Below are 19,359 nucleotides of genomic sequence, written 5' to 3'. Positions count from 1 at the left end.
CACTCGCTGTTCTCCTTCTCTCTCTCTCTCTCTCTCTCTCTCTCTCTCTCTCTCTCTCTCTCACACACACACACACACACACACACACACACACACACACACACACACACACACACACACACACACGTAAATGCATAACACACTAGAAGAGCTCCCTGTCTAATTTTTCATGAAGATAGTTGTTTTTATGCTAATCTGACAGCTGCATTCATTTTCAGGCTTTAACACAGCCATTTATTTCCCAATCACATACTCATTCGTTCACAATTGCACACACATGTACACACTTTCTTCCACGAATCATACTTTTCTATGTCCTGGCAAAAATGAATTGATACACTATCCTAATAAAGGTTTCTAATTGGGAAGAAATAGGCACTTCATAGACATTTGATTTAGACAACTCTGACAGCAAGCATCAAAACCTGAGACTGTGGCTTTATACATGAACATACTCTCACTTTTAATACACCACTTCCTTCATTAGTCGAGAAGGAATTCTTTCCAACCAATTTGACTAGGTCACTGGCATAATGCCGCAAGGCTCTCTCTTGCTGAATAGCCAGGTAATTAGAACCACTCTTCTATCTAACAGGTCATGTTCAAACCTTTCATACAGCTGCTAAAGACAACGAGGTAATGCAGCGAGACAGGAAATAGCTGGTTTGGAGGTCACAAGAAGGGCATAATTGGACCAGTCAGTCAATAATGCTGTTGGCTGCGTCTGCCTTTGAGGCTGCTAATGAAGCGCAAGAGACAGAGAGGTGCCCGTTTGGCATGCTGGTTACCTGGGCACCGGGGACACGACTGCAGATTCACTAGCATTCACTTGTATCTCTTCCTTCTAGAGGTGAATCAGGCAGTGGCAGTAAAACTGAGTAATTGTGCAGCATTATGAGGAAAGCGGCACCAGTACCTGCCTCCCTAATTTCCTCCTGAATTTTCTCCTACTCACGAATTGACATGAGTGTACTTAAACCCTCAGATGGGGCTTAGAGCTGTTCAAGAGTGATATGTTGCTTAGTGCTTTGCAAAGTCATTACTCAGCACAATAAAACTCTCCAGACTGACGGTGCTCTGTACACATGGCATCGATGCCTGCTTTGTTGTGTTAATAATGTTTTTGTGTTGACAGTCAGTGGTTCACGCCTGGTACACAGTTGTAAGGGGGAATACATTATTAACATCTTCTATTTGTTCACTCTCTCATTTTTTTCTCTTTAGCGGGAACAACGTACATATTTGGGCGAGATGGTGGACTGATCACATACACGTGGCCGCCAAATGACCGTCCCAGCACAAGGGCAGACCGGCTAGCCATTGGCTTCAGCACGCACCTGAAGGATGCTGTCCTGGTGAGGGTGGATAGCTCCTCTGGTCTTGGAGACTTCTTGAAGCTCCACATCGTAAGTCAAGAACCTGTTTTTTAACATGCTTTCAAGTGCAGTAGACCAAATTATACACAGTACACTGTACATGCAGTACATAAGGATAAAACATATTTTCTCAATCAGCTTCTTATTATGTCACTTATTTCCATTCACCAATCTTGATTTCGCAACATCTGAATCAGATCTGATGACATTTGGTGGGTTTTTTGGTTACTGTCAGTCAAACTGATCAAACCTCATGATGAAGGAAATTAAGTTTTTCAGTGTTAAGCTCTTAAAACTTTTCAGGGGCTTTAACGGTGATGGTAATTGTGTTGAATTCTGTAACCACAAAAGAAGGAGGAAGTCATGATTTAATGGCAAGTACAACATTCATGAAAATAGTACATTAATGTTGGTTGGTTCTATACAGTGCATCTCTGACCTGGACACAATTCTGCTGGCTACCTCATGACCTTCCGCTCGCAAGCACCCACTCTGGCCAGACTGAAACACAGTGAAAATATAATTCTACCTTTTTAGATAATCTCTGATTAAAATAGTTTTAACCGTTTTCTTTCAAGTGCTTGTGAATGCATTATTCTGTTATCTGATATATATATGGATTTCTATGTAATTATCCTGAAGTTCACCTCACCTAAAAGTTTAGAGGAGCTACTAATTAATGGTGCAGAAAATAACATTTCTTAATTAATTAATTAATTAATTCTTAATATGCTATTTTATGTTATTTTATTTAAGTAATTCAGAGCCAACTAAAACGGAAACGGAATCTCGTGTGTCCTCTTGTGCGCACAAATCAGCAACTTACCCGCTATCGAGGAGGTGATTAAAAACAACCAGACTGCGCGTGCACATATCCAGGGCAGCCCCCCCTGCTGAGAATATGTTCCCATGCGCATGACATCACTGATGCTGGCCAAGAGCATACAGGAACATTACACACAGATATATACACGTACACACACAGGAGAGCTACAGACTGGCACACACAAACATGAAATTGGTTTTGAAGTTTGCCTCAACCCCAGCTGCCCACACAGCAAAATTCACACATACAGTAAGCATGCAGTGACACAAGCAGGCCTGTGCTGAGCACACAGCAGCCATGATGTTGTTTTTATGAGAAACATCCATACACGCTCTGCGTGGAATTGCTTTTTTGCCAAGTTTTTTCTCCCCAAGCCTCAGAGCCAAGTAGTTTTTAGCCTGTAATTTTAATCCAGGAGTAACCGGCCAATTTAAAAGGATACAACCTTTTTTGTGCACACCATTCATCACCAAATGCCACACAGGGACGCAAACAAGATGTTCAAAAGAACATAAATTGGAATATGGGTGTAAAAGGACAGATGTGCTCACTCAGATGTGCAAATGCTCCACTACGATACTCATGAGTTCTGTCCACTTCCACGAAACAGCGATAAAACAGGCAAGATTTCCTTTTATAGACTCTTTTCATGTGAGTGATGAATAATGTCTTCTCCACGATTTGCATAGACAGGGCTCCTTTTTAAATTAAATGGCACAACAGGGCTTTGCTAGGTAACTCATCCCAATGCAGCACTGAATTAATATACATACAAATTTGCTCACTTGCTTGTACATTGCGCACACTTGCTAAGTTATTTCTGAACAATTCACACACTTTCGCAATTCATTTAAATATCATGTAGTTAATTCCCGTTCTGTCCCTCATGGCCAGAGGTAAAGGTGAATTCCTAGAAATACTGTGGTTTGCAGCTGGTGCACACTTCCAGAAAGCTGTAGCTTGAAATATATGTGTGTGTGTGACATGCATTACAGCATTTTTGTGTCTACACTAGAGCTAATACACAAAGAGAAGTTTTCTCAGGAAAGACACAGGTCATATCTTAGTGGAAATCTCCAATAAGACAGTCTCAGCCTGTATGCCAGGTTTTAGGTTCACCGTGGACTAGTGATGAATGTTAGAGGTTAGAGATGTGAGCCGCACAGGTGAGACACGGTATAACAAGGCAGAGAGATCATGCAGCTTACAGCAGATGCATGCGTAGCCTTGTTGATGAAATGTGTAGCATTCCACTGACATTTTACAAGGAGAAAATGTTGATAAGGCATGTTCTTACAGCAGGGGCAGCGGGTTGTGAGAATCCCCTCTCCTCTCGCATCAGCAGACACTCTGAATGCTTCCCTTTATTTATTTTTTTATTTATTTCTGCACATTAATCTGGAGGCTTTGTGAAATGTTGCATTTTATTAGAAAATGAGAGAAGCGTGACAGAAAAAGAGAGATTTAAAAAGACAGAAGAGACATGAACAGGGGCACGAAGGTCATGCTCTTGATTTTTGTTCATTTAGTTATTTAAGATGAGCAACAAGGCTGTTAAATGCATAGATAACTCAGGATGGCAGTGTATTACAAGATGTGTATTCTGTGCATTATAAAGTTGCAACAATGTTTTTTTAATGACATAAAGTGATGACTGATAGAATTGTCATTATGTTTAAAGTGTGTTTTAAAAGACTTGTATTTCAACAAAGTGTAATTGATTTTAACATTTAATTGTCATTTGATATTTTCTCAGTTTTGTGCTGCAGCCTAATGGAAGAATAGCAGAAAATTAAATCACAATATATTATGAAATTGGAATGCTTATGATACAAACCCTCTAGATATGTGTTTCACGCTTCTGTCTTCTCATTAATTACACTGGAAAGGACGTATTTTACAGCACTCCATTAAACACAATGAGCTGTGCAAAATTGCCACTTTGATGCGTTTCTCATGCAAGAATAGCAGCACTCAGCCAATCACCTGAAAAAACGTTATCTGGTTGAACTGTACCCTTAGTGGCTCATACTGTAATATGAAATAATATTACAATATAATGACACTGTGGCCCACTTTGGTATAACATTGTATTGGGAGCAAGTAATTTTCACTCACCTTAGCCATATTATTTAATTTTCTAAAGTCAAATAAGCATAAGCATTATGTGTGACTGACTGCTGATTGCCATTATTGAATATGTAATACCCAATTTTGGAGTTGTTAGTTTATTCAGGGATGCATACTTTCCAAACAATGTATTATAAGGCTGATTCCCAATGGTATTCCCCTCATTCCTTTCAGTTACCTCGGCTCTGAACAGAAATGTCTTAGGAGGAGTGTATCTTCAGCTGTATGAGATGGGATTAGACCAGATTTCAGTATTTACCCCCCTCCCTCTCTATCCTCTACATCCCTCACCCCCCTAATCTCCTGCTCCCATTTCATGATGACAGGAAACCCAGCGGGGCTTGAAGGACGCCATCTCAGCTCACACTCTCAAGAGGGAATTTTCTGAGTAATATGTGGAGACTATGATTTAAATGCACCTCATCGGAATTGTGATCCTTCCCCCACGTCTCCTTTCTATCGCAGATAAAGACAATGACTGTGAAGTTAGTGAACCATCAAATGTACGACAATCACTTTCCTCAGGCTCATTACTGTAGCGCACATGGAAGGAAAACTAGATTCATAATAATGCCTCTGCCGTTTCTCCAATTATGATGATTCTCCACATTCCCTTTCACTTTTTCATAGGTGAAGCATATTCATGAGGCTACATGAACATATATCCCATGTGGGTATAAGACTTTTCTGTACATGGTATTATGCCCTGGCAAAGTATCTAAGTCATCTATATTAAGTTAATTGCACTGTAGCTGAAAGTCAAATCCAGGGAAATATTCACAATGACATTTTGCAAAACAGGGAATTATGGATGTAATGATCCTTGTTCTTTGCAGCAGGGTAATCCATACAGCAGAAGAATTGGAACGAAGCGAATACGTTTTACTGTGCAGTGTCTGTATCATTTTTACAACATAGTATTAACGTAGAGGTAGTTTTTACTTTAATACTGTTAAGGTATTTTACCCCCCACAAAGGAAGTATCATTTATTTTTCTGCACAAACAAGGGTGGGTGTCTGTTATTGGAAATCCATCTGTACATTTTTAGGAAGCCATTTATTCAGTGAAATGGAGGCTTTGCTGTTGTTTTCTTCCTTTTTTGTTGTCAATGAGCAGCGGTGACAGTGACTATCAGAGAATCTTCTCAGTCTCAGGCAGGGCCCCGAGGGGCCCACTGATTTTGTTGTGTGCTGGTACTCAATCTCTGTGTGGGGGTTGGGGACTATTCCAAGCACTTTCTTCTTTCCCTTCTTCTAATTGCATGCATACCTTAAAAAAACAAAGCAATGAAGGCACTCTGGCTAAGACAGTGACACTGTGAAGTTAATGTATTCCAATGAGCAGAGGGGATGGTGGAGAAATAATGACTTCTCTGGTGGAGCATTGCTCCCCTCAGTCCTCCTTTAGCTGACTACCAGAAAGGGGCTTCTTCTTCTTCTTATGGAAGAAGAAGCTAATTGCAGTTTCAACTCCTTCTCTCTACCCTATTAATCATGGAAAATGACTGGAGAAGAGATACTACCAGGCCCACTAAGTATTTCCATTTTCAAGTAAGAAAAATGTCATCTTTTATGTGTTTTTGCAGTTCACATTACTGTTGGAGTTAAGATCATGCACAATTGCGTGCTTCATTAAGTGAGTACTGTACAATCTGATCTGATGCTACAGGTGAGATTGTTACCTGGGAGAGGTGCTGCAGGTCTCAGGAGAGAACCAGTGTCACGCTATCCCCCATGCTCCTATTAAAAACACCTGCCCAGGGAAGGGATCTTATTCTCATCCACTACTCCTGTTAAGGTCTCTGACCCAGTAATTACCTCTCATGTTCGCTCTGCACACAGACATAGAGCAGACCTGCATGCAATACCCCCAGGATTCACTGGTACACAGCTTTCCTGTGTTGCTTGCTTGGTCATGGCACATCAATCAGTTATTAGCAGACCTCAGCTGACAGATACCATATTATTGTTAATATACAGTATGTTCATATTTACTAAAAATGGAAAAGAAATGCCGCTAAAAACGTACTGATGTTAACCTCGGCGCACATTACGTGTTTGATTCCATCTTCAGCTAAACAATTTTGGATTTTTTTTTGTTTGTTTGTTTTGTTGGGTGTTATTGTTGTGTTTGAACAGTTGTCACCTCACAGTTTGGAAACCCACTTTTCCCCCACATTACTTTATCAGCTGTTGCTATGGTAGCAATCCCAGTATAGAACTGGCATTTGTGTTTTTAGTGCCATAGTGATGAAATGCATTTTAAGCAGATTCATAAGTTTGGTTGTTGTTGGATCTCTGTAAATAATATTATATTCTTAAGAGTACGGTCTAGAACTGCTCTATAGGAAAAGTGCAATGAGATAACTTCTGTTGTGAATTGGCGCTATATAATTAAAGTTGAATTGAATTGAATTGAATAAGAGAGTATGTTATTTGCAATTTAAAATTGTCACAACTCTATTGAATTTGCTTAAAACTCAGTCCTGTGTATAACACTGATTGATGGAGACTAGTGGGAGAAAATAAAAGCCAGACCAAGCAGAGATCCTGGTTGCTGCCTGTAGCACAATGGTAAAAAGATCAAAACTGAAGAATTCAAACTATAAAATGTAACAGATTTTGAAAGTTACAGAAGTACAGCTATACACACTGTTCCTTTGCAACTTTACATCAAATGTTTAAGGCCTAACAAAAAAAACTGAGCTGAAGTATTTTGGTATTAAAAGAAACAGTGTCCAAAACCATATTTGTTCCCCATGACATTATTCATCAGAGAACCATCACGCTGTAATGAACGGAGGGTAGGAGTAAACACATCCATCTCACAAGTGATTTGACTTTCCATGGTTTGTGCTGACACAAGTCACTCTTACTTCTGGAGTTTACCCGGCTCACTGGGACGATAATAAGCCAGAGCTGCCAACCTTCTCCACTTTCGTCAAAAGGTCTGAAAGCAACAGAGCATGTAATTTGAGGATCATCAGTAGGATGCCATGGATGGGAAGGTGCCCAAGTGTATTTTTTATTGTTCTTTTGTTTGAACACTTTTTCTAGTTTTATTCAGTCTTTCATTTTTGAAGAATTGCAATGAAAATGTGTTACACCCCTCCTTTTGCCTATACTCCTTTTGTGGGATCAATTTATCAAAGAAGGAATACTAGTAATCATAGCTGCATTTGTGTCAACGATGCATATTAACAAACCTCCCCACTCTAGCCAGCGCCACCACATTTAAAATTCACAACCAGATGCCATTTCCCTCTTTCCCCTCGTTTCACTGAGTGTCAGTAAAACCAGAACTGCCATTTGCTAGTCAGTATGTTTGGCAGTTTGCAGTGCAGTATGTGGCACAGCTAGTCTAATGGCACTGTAATGGTGTGTTAATAGCTGACCATGATGAGGAGATAGCAGTGAAAGGAATGGATGGGGGAGCTCATCATTGACCTCATTTAGTCCCTCAGTGTTGATTCAGTCACACAAACATGAACAGGGAGGAGACAGGATAATACTCCTCAACTCAACCTACAGAACTTCTGTAAATTTGTGATGAATATTAGTAATAGTGCTAATGGCGCTGGTAAATATAGCATTGATTTTATGTCAGCAGTGACTGATTGTGGCAAAAAAAGCCTGTATGTGAGAGTGAATGGCCTCCTATCGCTTTTAGTCATAGACGGGGAAGCCACTCGGCTCGGATGATGTACCTGACCTCAAAGAATCAAATCTCATCATCTCCATATTGAGAAGGGACAGCGCTAGAATCACCATTACTCATCTTTCAATTCCAATCATTTCTCAATTTGTTCAAGCTCTTTGCCACTACAAAGCCAAGTGGTCCATGAAGAGGAATGAGTGTGTGTCTGTGTGTGAGTTTGTGTGTGTGAGAGAGAGAGCTAGACAGAGGAAGATGTGTGTGTGTGTGTGTATTTGAGAGGGCAGGACAATAATGTGTCTTCACTTTTATTAGTGTAACAAATCACAGTGAGTACAGCTTGTCATTCTCAAAGCTGTACATCAATACGTTATGGGCTTTCCTCATACAGAGCAATATTGCCATGGCTAACATGGGGTAAATTTGATTTCATTGTCAATGTAACACTGTCAAGCATGTTCACTTTTTTCTGGGTTGCAAGGTTAAGAGCACTGGCATTCTATTTGTTATTACAGTTCAAAGGATGAATTTAGTTTGCATTAGCTCAGCCTTCAAGATTCCCTAGATTCCAGTTGGACATGTTCTTGTAAATAAGTCAGCCTATTTTACCTTTTCCACCATTCACATTTTAAGCATTCTTTAATCGTATATACTTACCTTAATTTAATTTCAAAGTTTCTTTTAAAAGTCAAATCTCAGTTTGTCTATGCATATGTGGGTATGAATGCAGAAGTGAGTGTGGGTTTGTGTGCGTTTGGGACCGGAGCAGTGCAGCATGGAGTCACCATAGTTGTTGACTTTTGACACAGCTGCCCCAGCCTTCAGGGTGGGATAAAAATAGTCTCACTCTTTCTCGCTCCATTGCAGTGAGCTGAAGTACTGCGTCCCCCAACTAACACATATGGAGCACATTTTCTCCAGAATCACTCTATACAATATTCTCTTGTCATCTTTTCTCATTATTTCTCAAAGTGCATTTTTTTTCCATGTCAAGTTTCGACAAATACATACAATATTAGGAATAAAGGATAAACATGATGTATTTTTTCTGTGGTTTTTACTGACAATGTAGATACTGGTAATTTGATTGGAAATATCTTTGTGGGCGGGCAGTAAAAATAGTCCGCAATATCACTTCAGTTACAACGACAACACAGGCAGTTAACCAGCTTGGGGGCTAGCATTGTTAGCATTAGCCCCATCTGTCATTTAAGAATCCCCAATGTTACACCTTGACTCTGCACGTTAGTTACTCTGTTTCGTCATGAGTGCTGAGATTACAGAACTATCCGTTGCTGTAAATTTGACAGTCCAGTCATTTGCCATCACGAGATCTGGACCCATGAATGAAAGACAGCCCCCCCCCCCATATAATTTTGGACGAACATTTACATCCACGTTAAGTACAAACTTAGTTGAATACAAGATGTCAGTTAACACCTGCCATGGGAAACATCCACCCAGAGGCTCGAAGCTTAGAAGCTGTTTCCATAAATATGTCCAAAATATCTTTTGAAAAATTGAGAAATATGCCAAATAGCTGCACTATCATAATAATTTCCTTAAAAAGTCAGGAGAATTCAAATTTCACTTTGACTTTAACATCGAAGGGAAGTGTATTTATTGAAAAACCCAACATAAAGATTTTGAACAAGCTTATACATGTTTGTCTGTGCTTTCACACACACTGCCGCACATACACTGCCTGCTGGTGTTTACCAGGGTCAAACAAAGAGCAAAGTCAATTTGGACCAGGCCAAGTCTGAAATTACTTATACAATTACTTACACATATCCCTGGCAAAGAAAAATCTTCCAGGGTGCTTCTCAGCTAATTATTCCATAATTGTTGTTGGTGCCCTGTTGTTGATGGCTTCCACAGTGCTTTGTGTGGGGCTCCATGAAATATTAAACAGACGGCTCGCCTTGTTCTGGTCAACTTAATTACCTTTTTCACTGCTGCACTGCTCTCATCTAAAGCCCCTTGTGCTTTCCATCGAAACCTGTTTAAAATATAATACACATACAAGCATGCTGTTTTTAATTATGTACTGCTGTGGAAACATTTTGTAGCGTGCCACTATCGGCGAATTGGTGTACGCTGCTGGTGGTCAAGCTCATTTATTTCATCTTATTTTCTTTATTTCATTTGGATTTTTTGTGTTTTTTTTTTTTTTTAAGAGTCTCTTGCCCTATTTATCTGCCAGGAACAAGAAAATGATGCGCTATTGTTACAGTTTGCTCTCACCAAAACAACCACTCATAAAACATTAAGAGTAAATGAGCAGCAGGAAGCTACAGATTGAGAGGCAAAACATATCATATGGACGGACGGAAATCAGCACAACTGAAACCAATCTTGACCGGGGTTGGTGAGGTGGGGAACTGTATCTGCTTTTAAAATGTCTCTTGGGGTCTGGGAGAGCAACCACATTGTCAGCAGAAACACTCACCCTCTTCTTGTCCCCCGTTTATGAATAATGGATTTAGTGACCCTCCCTATATCCTCTATAGCTACCAGTCAATATTACCCAGGTCCAACTGAGGAACATAGAGATATTAACTCCAATTATATACTGAGCAGCACTTGACATTCAAGTTAAATATTGCAAGACTCATGTGAATTTTCTTCATTGTTATTGCTCTTAGGGCAGACTGTCTAGCCAGTGTCTTGTCTCTCAGCTATAAGAGAGTTACATTGCAGCCAAGCACTCTAACAGAGCCTCTGGTCATAGATAGCTTATTCCACAGCCTCATCAAAGGGATACGTGTGTGTGTGTGTGTGTGTGTGTGTGTGTGTGTGTGTGTGTGTGTGTGTGTGCGCGCATGAAAATATTTCTCTGCCACTCTGCTATAATAAGAGCAGTGCGGTGAAGTCCAGCAGTGCTGCCTGTGAAAGAGCAAACAGTCCATGACGTGTCAGCAGCCTACATGTGCAGTGCACCTCATACAGGGAGATCAAACAGACAGGCACATGTTGTTCCTTTGTCTTCTTCTATCCCTCAGGTAAGCACATGAGGTGAGAAGAGCACCACTGGATCTGTGGCCTCATTCTGCTCAGTTTATCAACCATGCAGCGCACTTTATCTCAGCAGAGAAGAGAGATGTTGCAGGGAGAAGATTGAGTTTTGTTTATGTTGCAGTAAATGTTTCACCATAGAAGAGGTGTTAAACTTTATGGCTCATTCTGCAGGTCTTCTGAGTAGTTGGTATGAGTGATGATTTGGTTTGCTTTCCCCAGAAGGGCGAAGCAAACACCTTGACAACAGTAATTAAAAGAGCATGTGAGGCCTAATTCATTTTCTTCTCTTCGTCTCCTCCCTTCACTTGGCCTAATAAATCAGTTATGCTTGAAGTATCTGCTTCTCCTTAACTCTTTAATTCACCAGTGCATTTTGTGAAATAGCCTTGTGTCTGACAAGACGTTGCTATAAAAGATGTAGAAAATTGTTTTGGGAATTCTATGTCTCTGCTGGATCTGGACTGAGCTAAACACTCAAAGACAAAGTTTTAATCTGCCTTCAGCACTGAAGCATTATAATGTCTAAACCATATACAGTTTATTCAGCTGAGGGTTACTATAGGTTATGCAGGTGTTGCATATTGTATGCCTCGTTTTGGATGGCTTACACTTGGGATGGAAACAGTGAAGGAAGCAATGAAGGGCAGCCAAACCTGCTAATAAGATTAAAACATGATCATTATGAGGGTAGTGTACAATAAGACAAAATCCTATGGGATATGTCATCCAAGTGTTGTCACATTGTCCAAAGCCTCAACAAAGGCACCTTTGTAATCAATACCATGTACCTCTATGCCGACTCTTTCATCCATGTGCTCATTTTTGAGGCAAATACAGGCCAGAAAGCTGCTGTTATTTATATGAAAATGTAACTGCTATTGAGCGCCAGTGTCGCCCACCACCCTCCTTTAGTCAATAGCCACACAAATCGATGGCCAGCCAGTCATCCAGTCTGTGTGTTTTTTTAATCCATAAACATACACTCCATAAACTCACAAACCTTGGTCGTCACAGATTTTATTATGGTATTTCCAAGCTGGAAGTAATTGTATAATCATTACCACTTCATGAAATCTTAATAGGTGCTGTAGATTAGAGACAAAGTAATGGCATGAACCAGGAACTTGTGACTTCATCAGTAGTAAAACAGATGGCAGGGAAAAGTTTTGTGTCTATACAGAACTAACTTGTAGCCCTTTTTATTGTTTGCAGAACTCCATTACGTCCATGGATGTTTGTTTAGTAGTTGTTTACAAGACATAACAGTTACATGTCAATAATGACCACAGCTTACAATTTATTTGATAAAAAAGGTAATCTACAATAAAAAAAACAAAAGTGGATGTTGTGAATGTGAATGACAGCAGGAGCTCACAGTCCAACAGTATGCATCACAGACCTGGTAGTGAGTAAACACTTATTTCATCTTATAAGACATGCAAACTAATTAGTTTTATCAAAAATTTTAGCTACGAAATTGCGTAAGTGAACATTAACATGTAATTTTATGTGTCAAAGGGGGAGGGTTGACATTTTATCAAAGGTGGAACCTCTTGGAAGAAAGGTTTGATAACTCTCAGCCCCACTTGGGACTTCCTAGCCCACCCTGGGAAGAGGAAAAGGCAGTGGCGGGAGAAGAGAAGCAGCAGTGAGCTACTCACCCACAAGGCCTTATCAGCCGGTCGTATTATTTCACCACAAAGAACCAGAGAGGGTTTATCTCACGCCCATCTTCCTGATAAGGTCTGCTTCCACAAACAAAAATAAAAGAGAGGGTGCGAGAGAACAAAATGACAAAGCGGAGCAAGGCTCCCTCAATATGTTGGCCTTTTATTACCTTTCCCTGCAAGATGACTGATAAAAACCCAAAGACAATGAAGGAGGGAAAGACAGAAGATAAGTTAGAGGAAAGAGAAAGGATAAAACTGAAAAGAGTAAGGACTGTGTAAGGACCCACACATTTCATTGAAGGAAAAGCCTGATGTTGGCACAGGGGGATGAGGAGGATAAGATGAAATGAGGGAGGTGGTAGGATTAAGTCTGGTAAAGGACACAAGCACACATTCACATAAGTTCCTATTCTTCCTACTTGTATATACTGTTTCTGTGTGTATTGGCAAAAATACTGACAGGTTGTCAGGTACAGCCCTGTCTTTAGAACCTCTGTGACCATTTGCTGCTGACTGTGGCCCTCAGACACTCAGATATACACCAGTACGCATGTATGAATGTGTGTGTCCTCCTCACTGTTGGAAGTTTTTCATTATGTGTGACTTCCCAGGCATGCATGCAAGATCTAAGTCTGCACAGACACCCGCCGTGGGAGGTGAGGCATGTAACTGGTTCAATGACTTGACTTTTTCATCTGCCCTTTATTCAAATGGGCTATGTTACAGTCAACAGCAAGAATGACAAGTGGATTAAAAAGGAAGTGTTCAGGAACAGCATGTTATACCTGTTTCATCTTCCCTCCCTCTGCTCTGTGCTCCACTAGTCGGAGCTGCAGGTCAGCATGGACCCAGAGGTCCAGACAGTTCTAATGCACAATATTTATCATCATGGCAGTACTGCTTGCCACCATGGCCCGATCACTCCCCCTGTTATAAACCACAATTCTGAAAGAGCGCTGAGTCAGGAACGGCCTGAGATCAGATCAGTACCCTAGCATATGGTGAGAATTGCGTTGGCCCAATTTTTATGACACATTGTTGGCCCATTTTGATTCACACTGTAGTATAGTAGACGCAAACAATATGGAAGGGCTTTACTACAGTTTACTGCCCAGTATCATTTATTATACCATGTTTTCCATTCCGATAACGGGTACTTGTTTAAGTTTTAGATAGACAATGACTACAATTACAGGACAAACCCTCAGTAAAGCCTGGCAAGTCTGTAAGGTTTTGCAGGAAGCCATTTCAGTCCCCATGAAATCTTGATTTATTTGTGATGGTTCTGTTGAGGATGGTGGGCAGCCGTTTTCATGCTGCCCGCCAGCGCTGAGGACCATGAATTTTCAGTAGACACCTAGAAATCAGAGTTATAGTTTGCTGTGAAGGACAGATCCCATGGCAGGGTGCGCATGCATGTGTGGTGTGAACACGTGTGCGTGTGTGTGTGTGCCCTTGTGTGTGTTAGTGAGTGTGAATTGTTCAATAAACTCATCACAGGCCTTATAAAGAAAGCTGACATTTACAGCAAAGCACAAAGGTCAAGGAGTTGGGCCTGATGTGATCATGATGGAGGAAAGGCTGTTTTACCCCAGCCACCTGGAGAAATTAATAGAAGAAAAAGAAAATGCAAAGGGAGATATGAAAACAGCAGAAAATTAGCAGTGTAAGAAGATTAACCAGAGGAAGAAATTACATGTCAGTTTTACAAATGAAACGCTTCGTGTACAGATAGAATACAGATCTCTTAGGGGCTGTGTCCACCAAAGTGTTTTTTCCCAGCTGAAAATGCCAGGCGCTCTTTTGAAAACAGCAAACGTGCAGCACTCAGCACAGAATACATGCTCAGCGCCTCGTCACACTGCCGCCGTTTGTTGCATAGTGTAAATACGCAGCGCTCCCATTACAAACAATTCAAAAAATACGCTGGCCTCAGGAAAAAATTATTTGGTGGACACTTAGACTGATGATTTATGATGCATCCAAACAGTAGCTGATAGGGCCAATGTGGACAGACAGTCTGATAATGTAGATCTAATTAAAACTCCCACAGTGGGACCAGAGCGTATGTCTCTGCCGACCCACACACACCAGGCACAGCCATGTCCTCATTAGCACCAACAATGTCACCGGACCTGGCCAACAAGCAGCCTTAATATGTGGTAGAGAGCAAAAAATGCCCTAGCTCTGTGTTTAACCTGGTGCTTTGAAACTATCCTGATTTCTAAAACCAAGGCCTGACTGCTAACATGAGCAGCGTCTAGAGATAAAGTTAATGAAGACAGTAACATAGAGGGGAGGGAGCCATCAGGCTTCAGTCTTTGAAAGAACCCCAGTTCTGTGTTTGGGGACGGAAAGTGTTGCCAGATTGGCAGCTGAACCTTATGGGCTCCTCATACCTTTGATGAAACACTGAAACTGGTGAGGAAGAGCTGACAGGCACGCTCCCTTTGGCCAAGTTCTGTCTTTTTTCTGCGTTACTGTTGTCTGACTTTGTCAGATCTGTGAATTTTTGCGTTTGCGTGTGTGTAAGACTGAGAGAGAAAGAGAGTAAAAGACGGTGCGAGAGATAGAGAGACACTGTGTGTGTTTATGTGCCTGCTCCTGTGTGTGTGTGTGTGTGTGTGTGTGTGTGTGTGTGTGTGTGTGTGTGTGTGTGTGTGTGTGTGTGTGTGTTCTGGGTGAGCAGTCATCTGATGAACTGCCTTGCTACGACCGAGGCTTGTGCACGCCCCAGCCAGTGAGATCCTGTTGATGTTGTGTTGGTTAACAATGCTCTCCCCCAGCACCACAACTCACAGCAGCAGCAGTAAGAGGTTGGCAGACCCTAATGGAAACGTCATCTTCCAGATAAAAGATGGCCCGGCTTTGATGAGAGGGGGAGTTATGGGAGGTGTGTAATAAAAGAACCATTTCCAATCGGTTCCGAAGCCAATTTAAGAGCGCTGAATGAAGACAGACGCTGTCATAGACAAACTGAAAAGCCGACAGTTACTCATAGCAGTTCACTGTTTGTCAGGTAGAGGGACCTTTCAATACAGTGCTCCATACTCCTGCCTTCGATGGGACAGGCAATACCTCAAACCCAAAGCTTAATTTGGGAATCAAAAGTCTGGTGTGCACTTTCATTAATTAAGTTTTCAGTCAGACTCAGCTGTGATGCTGTGCTCATGCCGTGAATGTTTTCTGACTGATGTTGTGCTTATAGAAAATAATGCACTCTATTCCTAATGTTTATCTAACCCAGGTTGTACCGCTCACTGTGAGAGTATAGTAAAAAAAAAAGAAGTGGTTGGAAAAGGGAGCAATGCTCAGAATTATAAAATTTGCTGTAAAATTTTACTGCATCAGCTGTAAAATCGTTGTGTCCTGTCTCTGGGTTCCAAAGAGTGAGTGTGTTGATTGTGTGGTCATTATGGCAAAAGAGCAATCCTTTAGTGCTTTCTGACAAATCAGGTGCTAACATTGGAACCTGCACCAAATATCAAATGGTTCTGAGCATTTTTATCACCAAAAACGGACTCAAGGCTGGCAAAAACAGCTCTGTACTGATACCATAAATGCCGGCTTTAACCAAACAATGAGTGAGAAAAGAGGAAGAACAGCAAGGAAACTATAATACAGGAAACTATGAAGTGGTGCTCCAGGACAAATAAGCAGACCTTACTTGTGACTACAGGGAACGAATAAAGCACATTTTGACCGGTCACAGTAGCTGCCATGTTTAAGCTAACATGTGAGACACATGTAATCAACACTGGCTTGCAAACAAAACATGTAGCCTGCCATGGGTGTTGCTAAGTTGTGTGTTTATTGCTAGGGAGCTCTCACATCTGGTTATGTGATTGCTCAGCTCTCAAACTTGGACTTGAAAAACGTGGGTGGTTTGGATAAACATTCTGTGGAATATCAGGCCCAGCACCAACACTGGCACAATTCAGAAAGGGGCTACCTGATAGCTGCTCTAGTCTTTAATCTCAGCCTATCCCATTCCTCCTTCTGTCACTATCTCAGACCACAGGAAGCCAGAGGAGGAGCCGGGATATCGAGGTATCGAAGTATTCTCTGTCACATCTCCCCAGTATAATAATGGGTGACATCCAACACAAGTCAGAGAAATGATTATGGTAATGCAAGCTGTATGAACAAGCATAATGCCTATTTTCCATGTGCACAATATAATCCCATTTATTAAAATAAGAGCTAACAAAAGTGGAATGATCAGTATAATATGCAAGTATGTTTACAAAGCAGTTATTTTTCATATTCTGTTCATATAACTTGTCTTTGCCTACATTCACTCTATGATATTATGAAGCTGCTTATGCTGCGTATACATTTGCATATTTATTGCCTGAGGCCTTTGCATAAATGATATTCCCTCAAGTGTGCAAGATGGACAGGAAGCGCTTGAAAACACGCCTTTTTTGATGGTTGTGAATTGAGTTTGGAAGTTTTTCACTGAAAGAGATTCATTGTACCATCTAATCAGCCGTATTAATCTGAAAGGATTAGAAGGTATTCATTAGGTGGCTTGTTGGCTTGTTGCTGTCTTTTTGTGGAAAAGTAAAAATCATGTTTTGCTTCACTCAGGTAAATGCAAAGGATTTAACATTCATCATGTCCATTGTGTTAGAACAAATTGCGCGCAGTTGGTGGCTCAATCTTCCAGTGAATTGTGAAATTGTCAGTCTTAGCATGCACTCCCGTTCTTTCAATTTGTATGCCTTCTGAATTCCCCCCAACTTCTCAAAGATGACATTCTCCATCACAGACGTGTCCCTTTTCCAAAAAAGAATTGGCAGTAACTTCCCTTTCATCTTGCATTCTGATCTTTATTTCACATATTTATGGAATCCTTTTGATAGTTATTATCATTCTGTCAAGCAGACTGAGGAGTTTGTCAAAGAGAGACGAGTGAGGCAGGAGATGTTGCAGCAGTGAGGCAGCCATCTTACAGAGGACCCTTATCATTTCAAAGGTTAAAACGTGTAATAGTCACAACAAAGACAAAACGTAGCCATTTTCATCAGCCTTCCCCGTCGTTGTCTTCTGTTCACTTTCTCCACGGGAACATACAGTGTAATACAGTAACTGAGTTGCAACTTTCTCTGTCACTTTCCTTTTCTGTCTCTGCGTCTACAGTATCTGTCTTTATCTCTCTCTGGAACTATTAGAAGATTAATCAGGCTGTCTTGGCTCCTCTTAGGCGCACACTGCTGATGGTGCTCTTCCACAGGAGAGGCTGGTGGGTGGGTGGGTGGCAGCCATTAGAACATGGTAGCACTTTGATCTGCTGGGCGGATTTACAAAATTGCACTTCTCGCTCCTTGTCGAAGGGTGAAGGAGTAGAATGTGAGAGAGAGAGCTGTTAAGTGATGTTTTTCACAGCCAGTTTCAATGTAAAACGTGGTCGCAGAGTTTCTTGTGTTGTGGGTTTTTGTTGAAGAAATGTTTTGGGGAACCAAATAATTTTGGGGCTGTTAGACGTCCAAGTACCAAGTCAGTTTTCCTGCACTTTTCAACAGTAGGCCAGGTCTGTCCTTCATCTTTTCATGAATCGTTAAGCAGATTACTTTGTGAGGCACAAATAAGATAACTGACTCCTACATGCCCTCCACATTGTCATTGTAATGACTACTAACGCAATATATATCCTGTAACTGCCACCCCACACACACCTTGCTCTGTCAACTCAGCTTAATTAGCAGCACATAACGACCTGTTGTGAACTATTGTTTTTAATTATACAATTTTACCGCCTCTACAAATAAGATCTGTGTTTATGGGCTGGATGAGAGGCAGTCAGCAAGGAATCAATCATTTTCTCCTCCAAGCTGAAGTGAGGGTGAATCAACGTGCAGCCGCTGAAAAGAAAATGAAATCCAGTTTCCATTACCGCAATAAAGTGATTACATCACATCACAGAATGCCCCATAGCTAAGTATGGAAATCTGGGCACATGCATGCATGCGGGCCTTCCTTCAGCACCCACTGATAGCGATGCATGTCTCTGTGCAAAATAAAAACCTGCGCCACACACATACTTACCTCTTTCTCCCTTTTCTCATATGCACACACAAATACATGCCCAGATACACACAGAGACATGAAGAGTTTACTGAGCCATCACATGGATTAATGCTTGGTAGAGTGGGCTTGCATTTGCTCTCACCATAACGAGTCTCCAGCCCTTCCCCACTACTAGCCTTCATGACCACGTTACACCTGGATGGGTCTGCTAATGGAAGCATTTGATTAGACTTGCATGCAGGAGGCCTGGCATGACCATCCCTTTTTATTATTCATATAGCCTTGTTTCCAGATTCCCTGCTCATTTTAGCCCTGTGACCCCTCCATCAGGACAGCGCACCAACTCCCCCGCACAAATACCGATACAAACTCTTCTGCATGCTTGAAGATGTGCTCGGTAGGTCATTTATATGTGCACAAACTGGCAGTGGGGGTGCAGATGCATTGAGTTTTGTTCCTTGCTATTCATGCTTTGTTGTCATTTCCAAAGAAAAGCAATGTAATCTATTGATATTCTTATGTCTGTAATAGGTCTTCAGGAATTTGTTACATCATAATGATGATGATGTCACATCTCCCGTTTAGGTTATATCATTTTTAAATGTCAAACCAATGTAATTACCATCTGGAAATGTAAGTTATAATAAG

General features: G+C 41.1%; 1 protein-coding gene across 50 annotated transcripts in view; it reads left to right on the top strand.

Moving 5' to 3' along the window:
- Positions 1-19,359, top strand: part of LOC122884291 (neurexin-1a) — a 252,116-nt gene that overhangs the window by 160,713 nt on the left and 72,044 nt on the right. For all 50 annotated transcript variants that reach the window (XM_044214026.1, XM_044214039.1, XM_044214027.1 and 47 more), the window contains one exon: positions 1,225-1,406. In XM_044214026.1, the coding sequence (XP_044069961.1) occupies positions 1,225-1,406 (182 nt within the window). The remainder of the gene's footprint in view (positions 1-1,224; positions 1,407-19,359) is intronic.

This window comes from Siniperca chuatsi, linkage group LG11 (genome assembly GCF_020085105.1).
Source record: "Siniperca chuatsi isolate FFG_IHB_CAS linkage group LG11, ASM2008510v1, whole genome shotgun sequence".
NCBI lineage: Eukaryota > Metazoa > Chordata > Actinopteri > Centrarchiformes > Sinipercidae > Siniperca > Siniperca chuatsi.
Note: the sequence above shows the minus strand (reverse complement) of the source record. Positions and strands in the feature narration are given on the sequence as shown.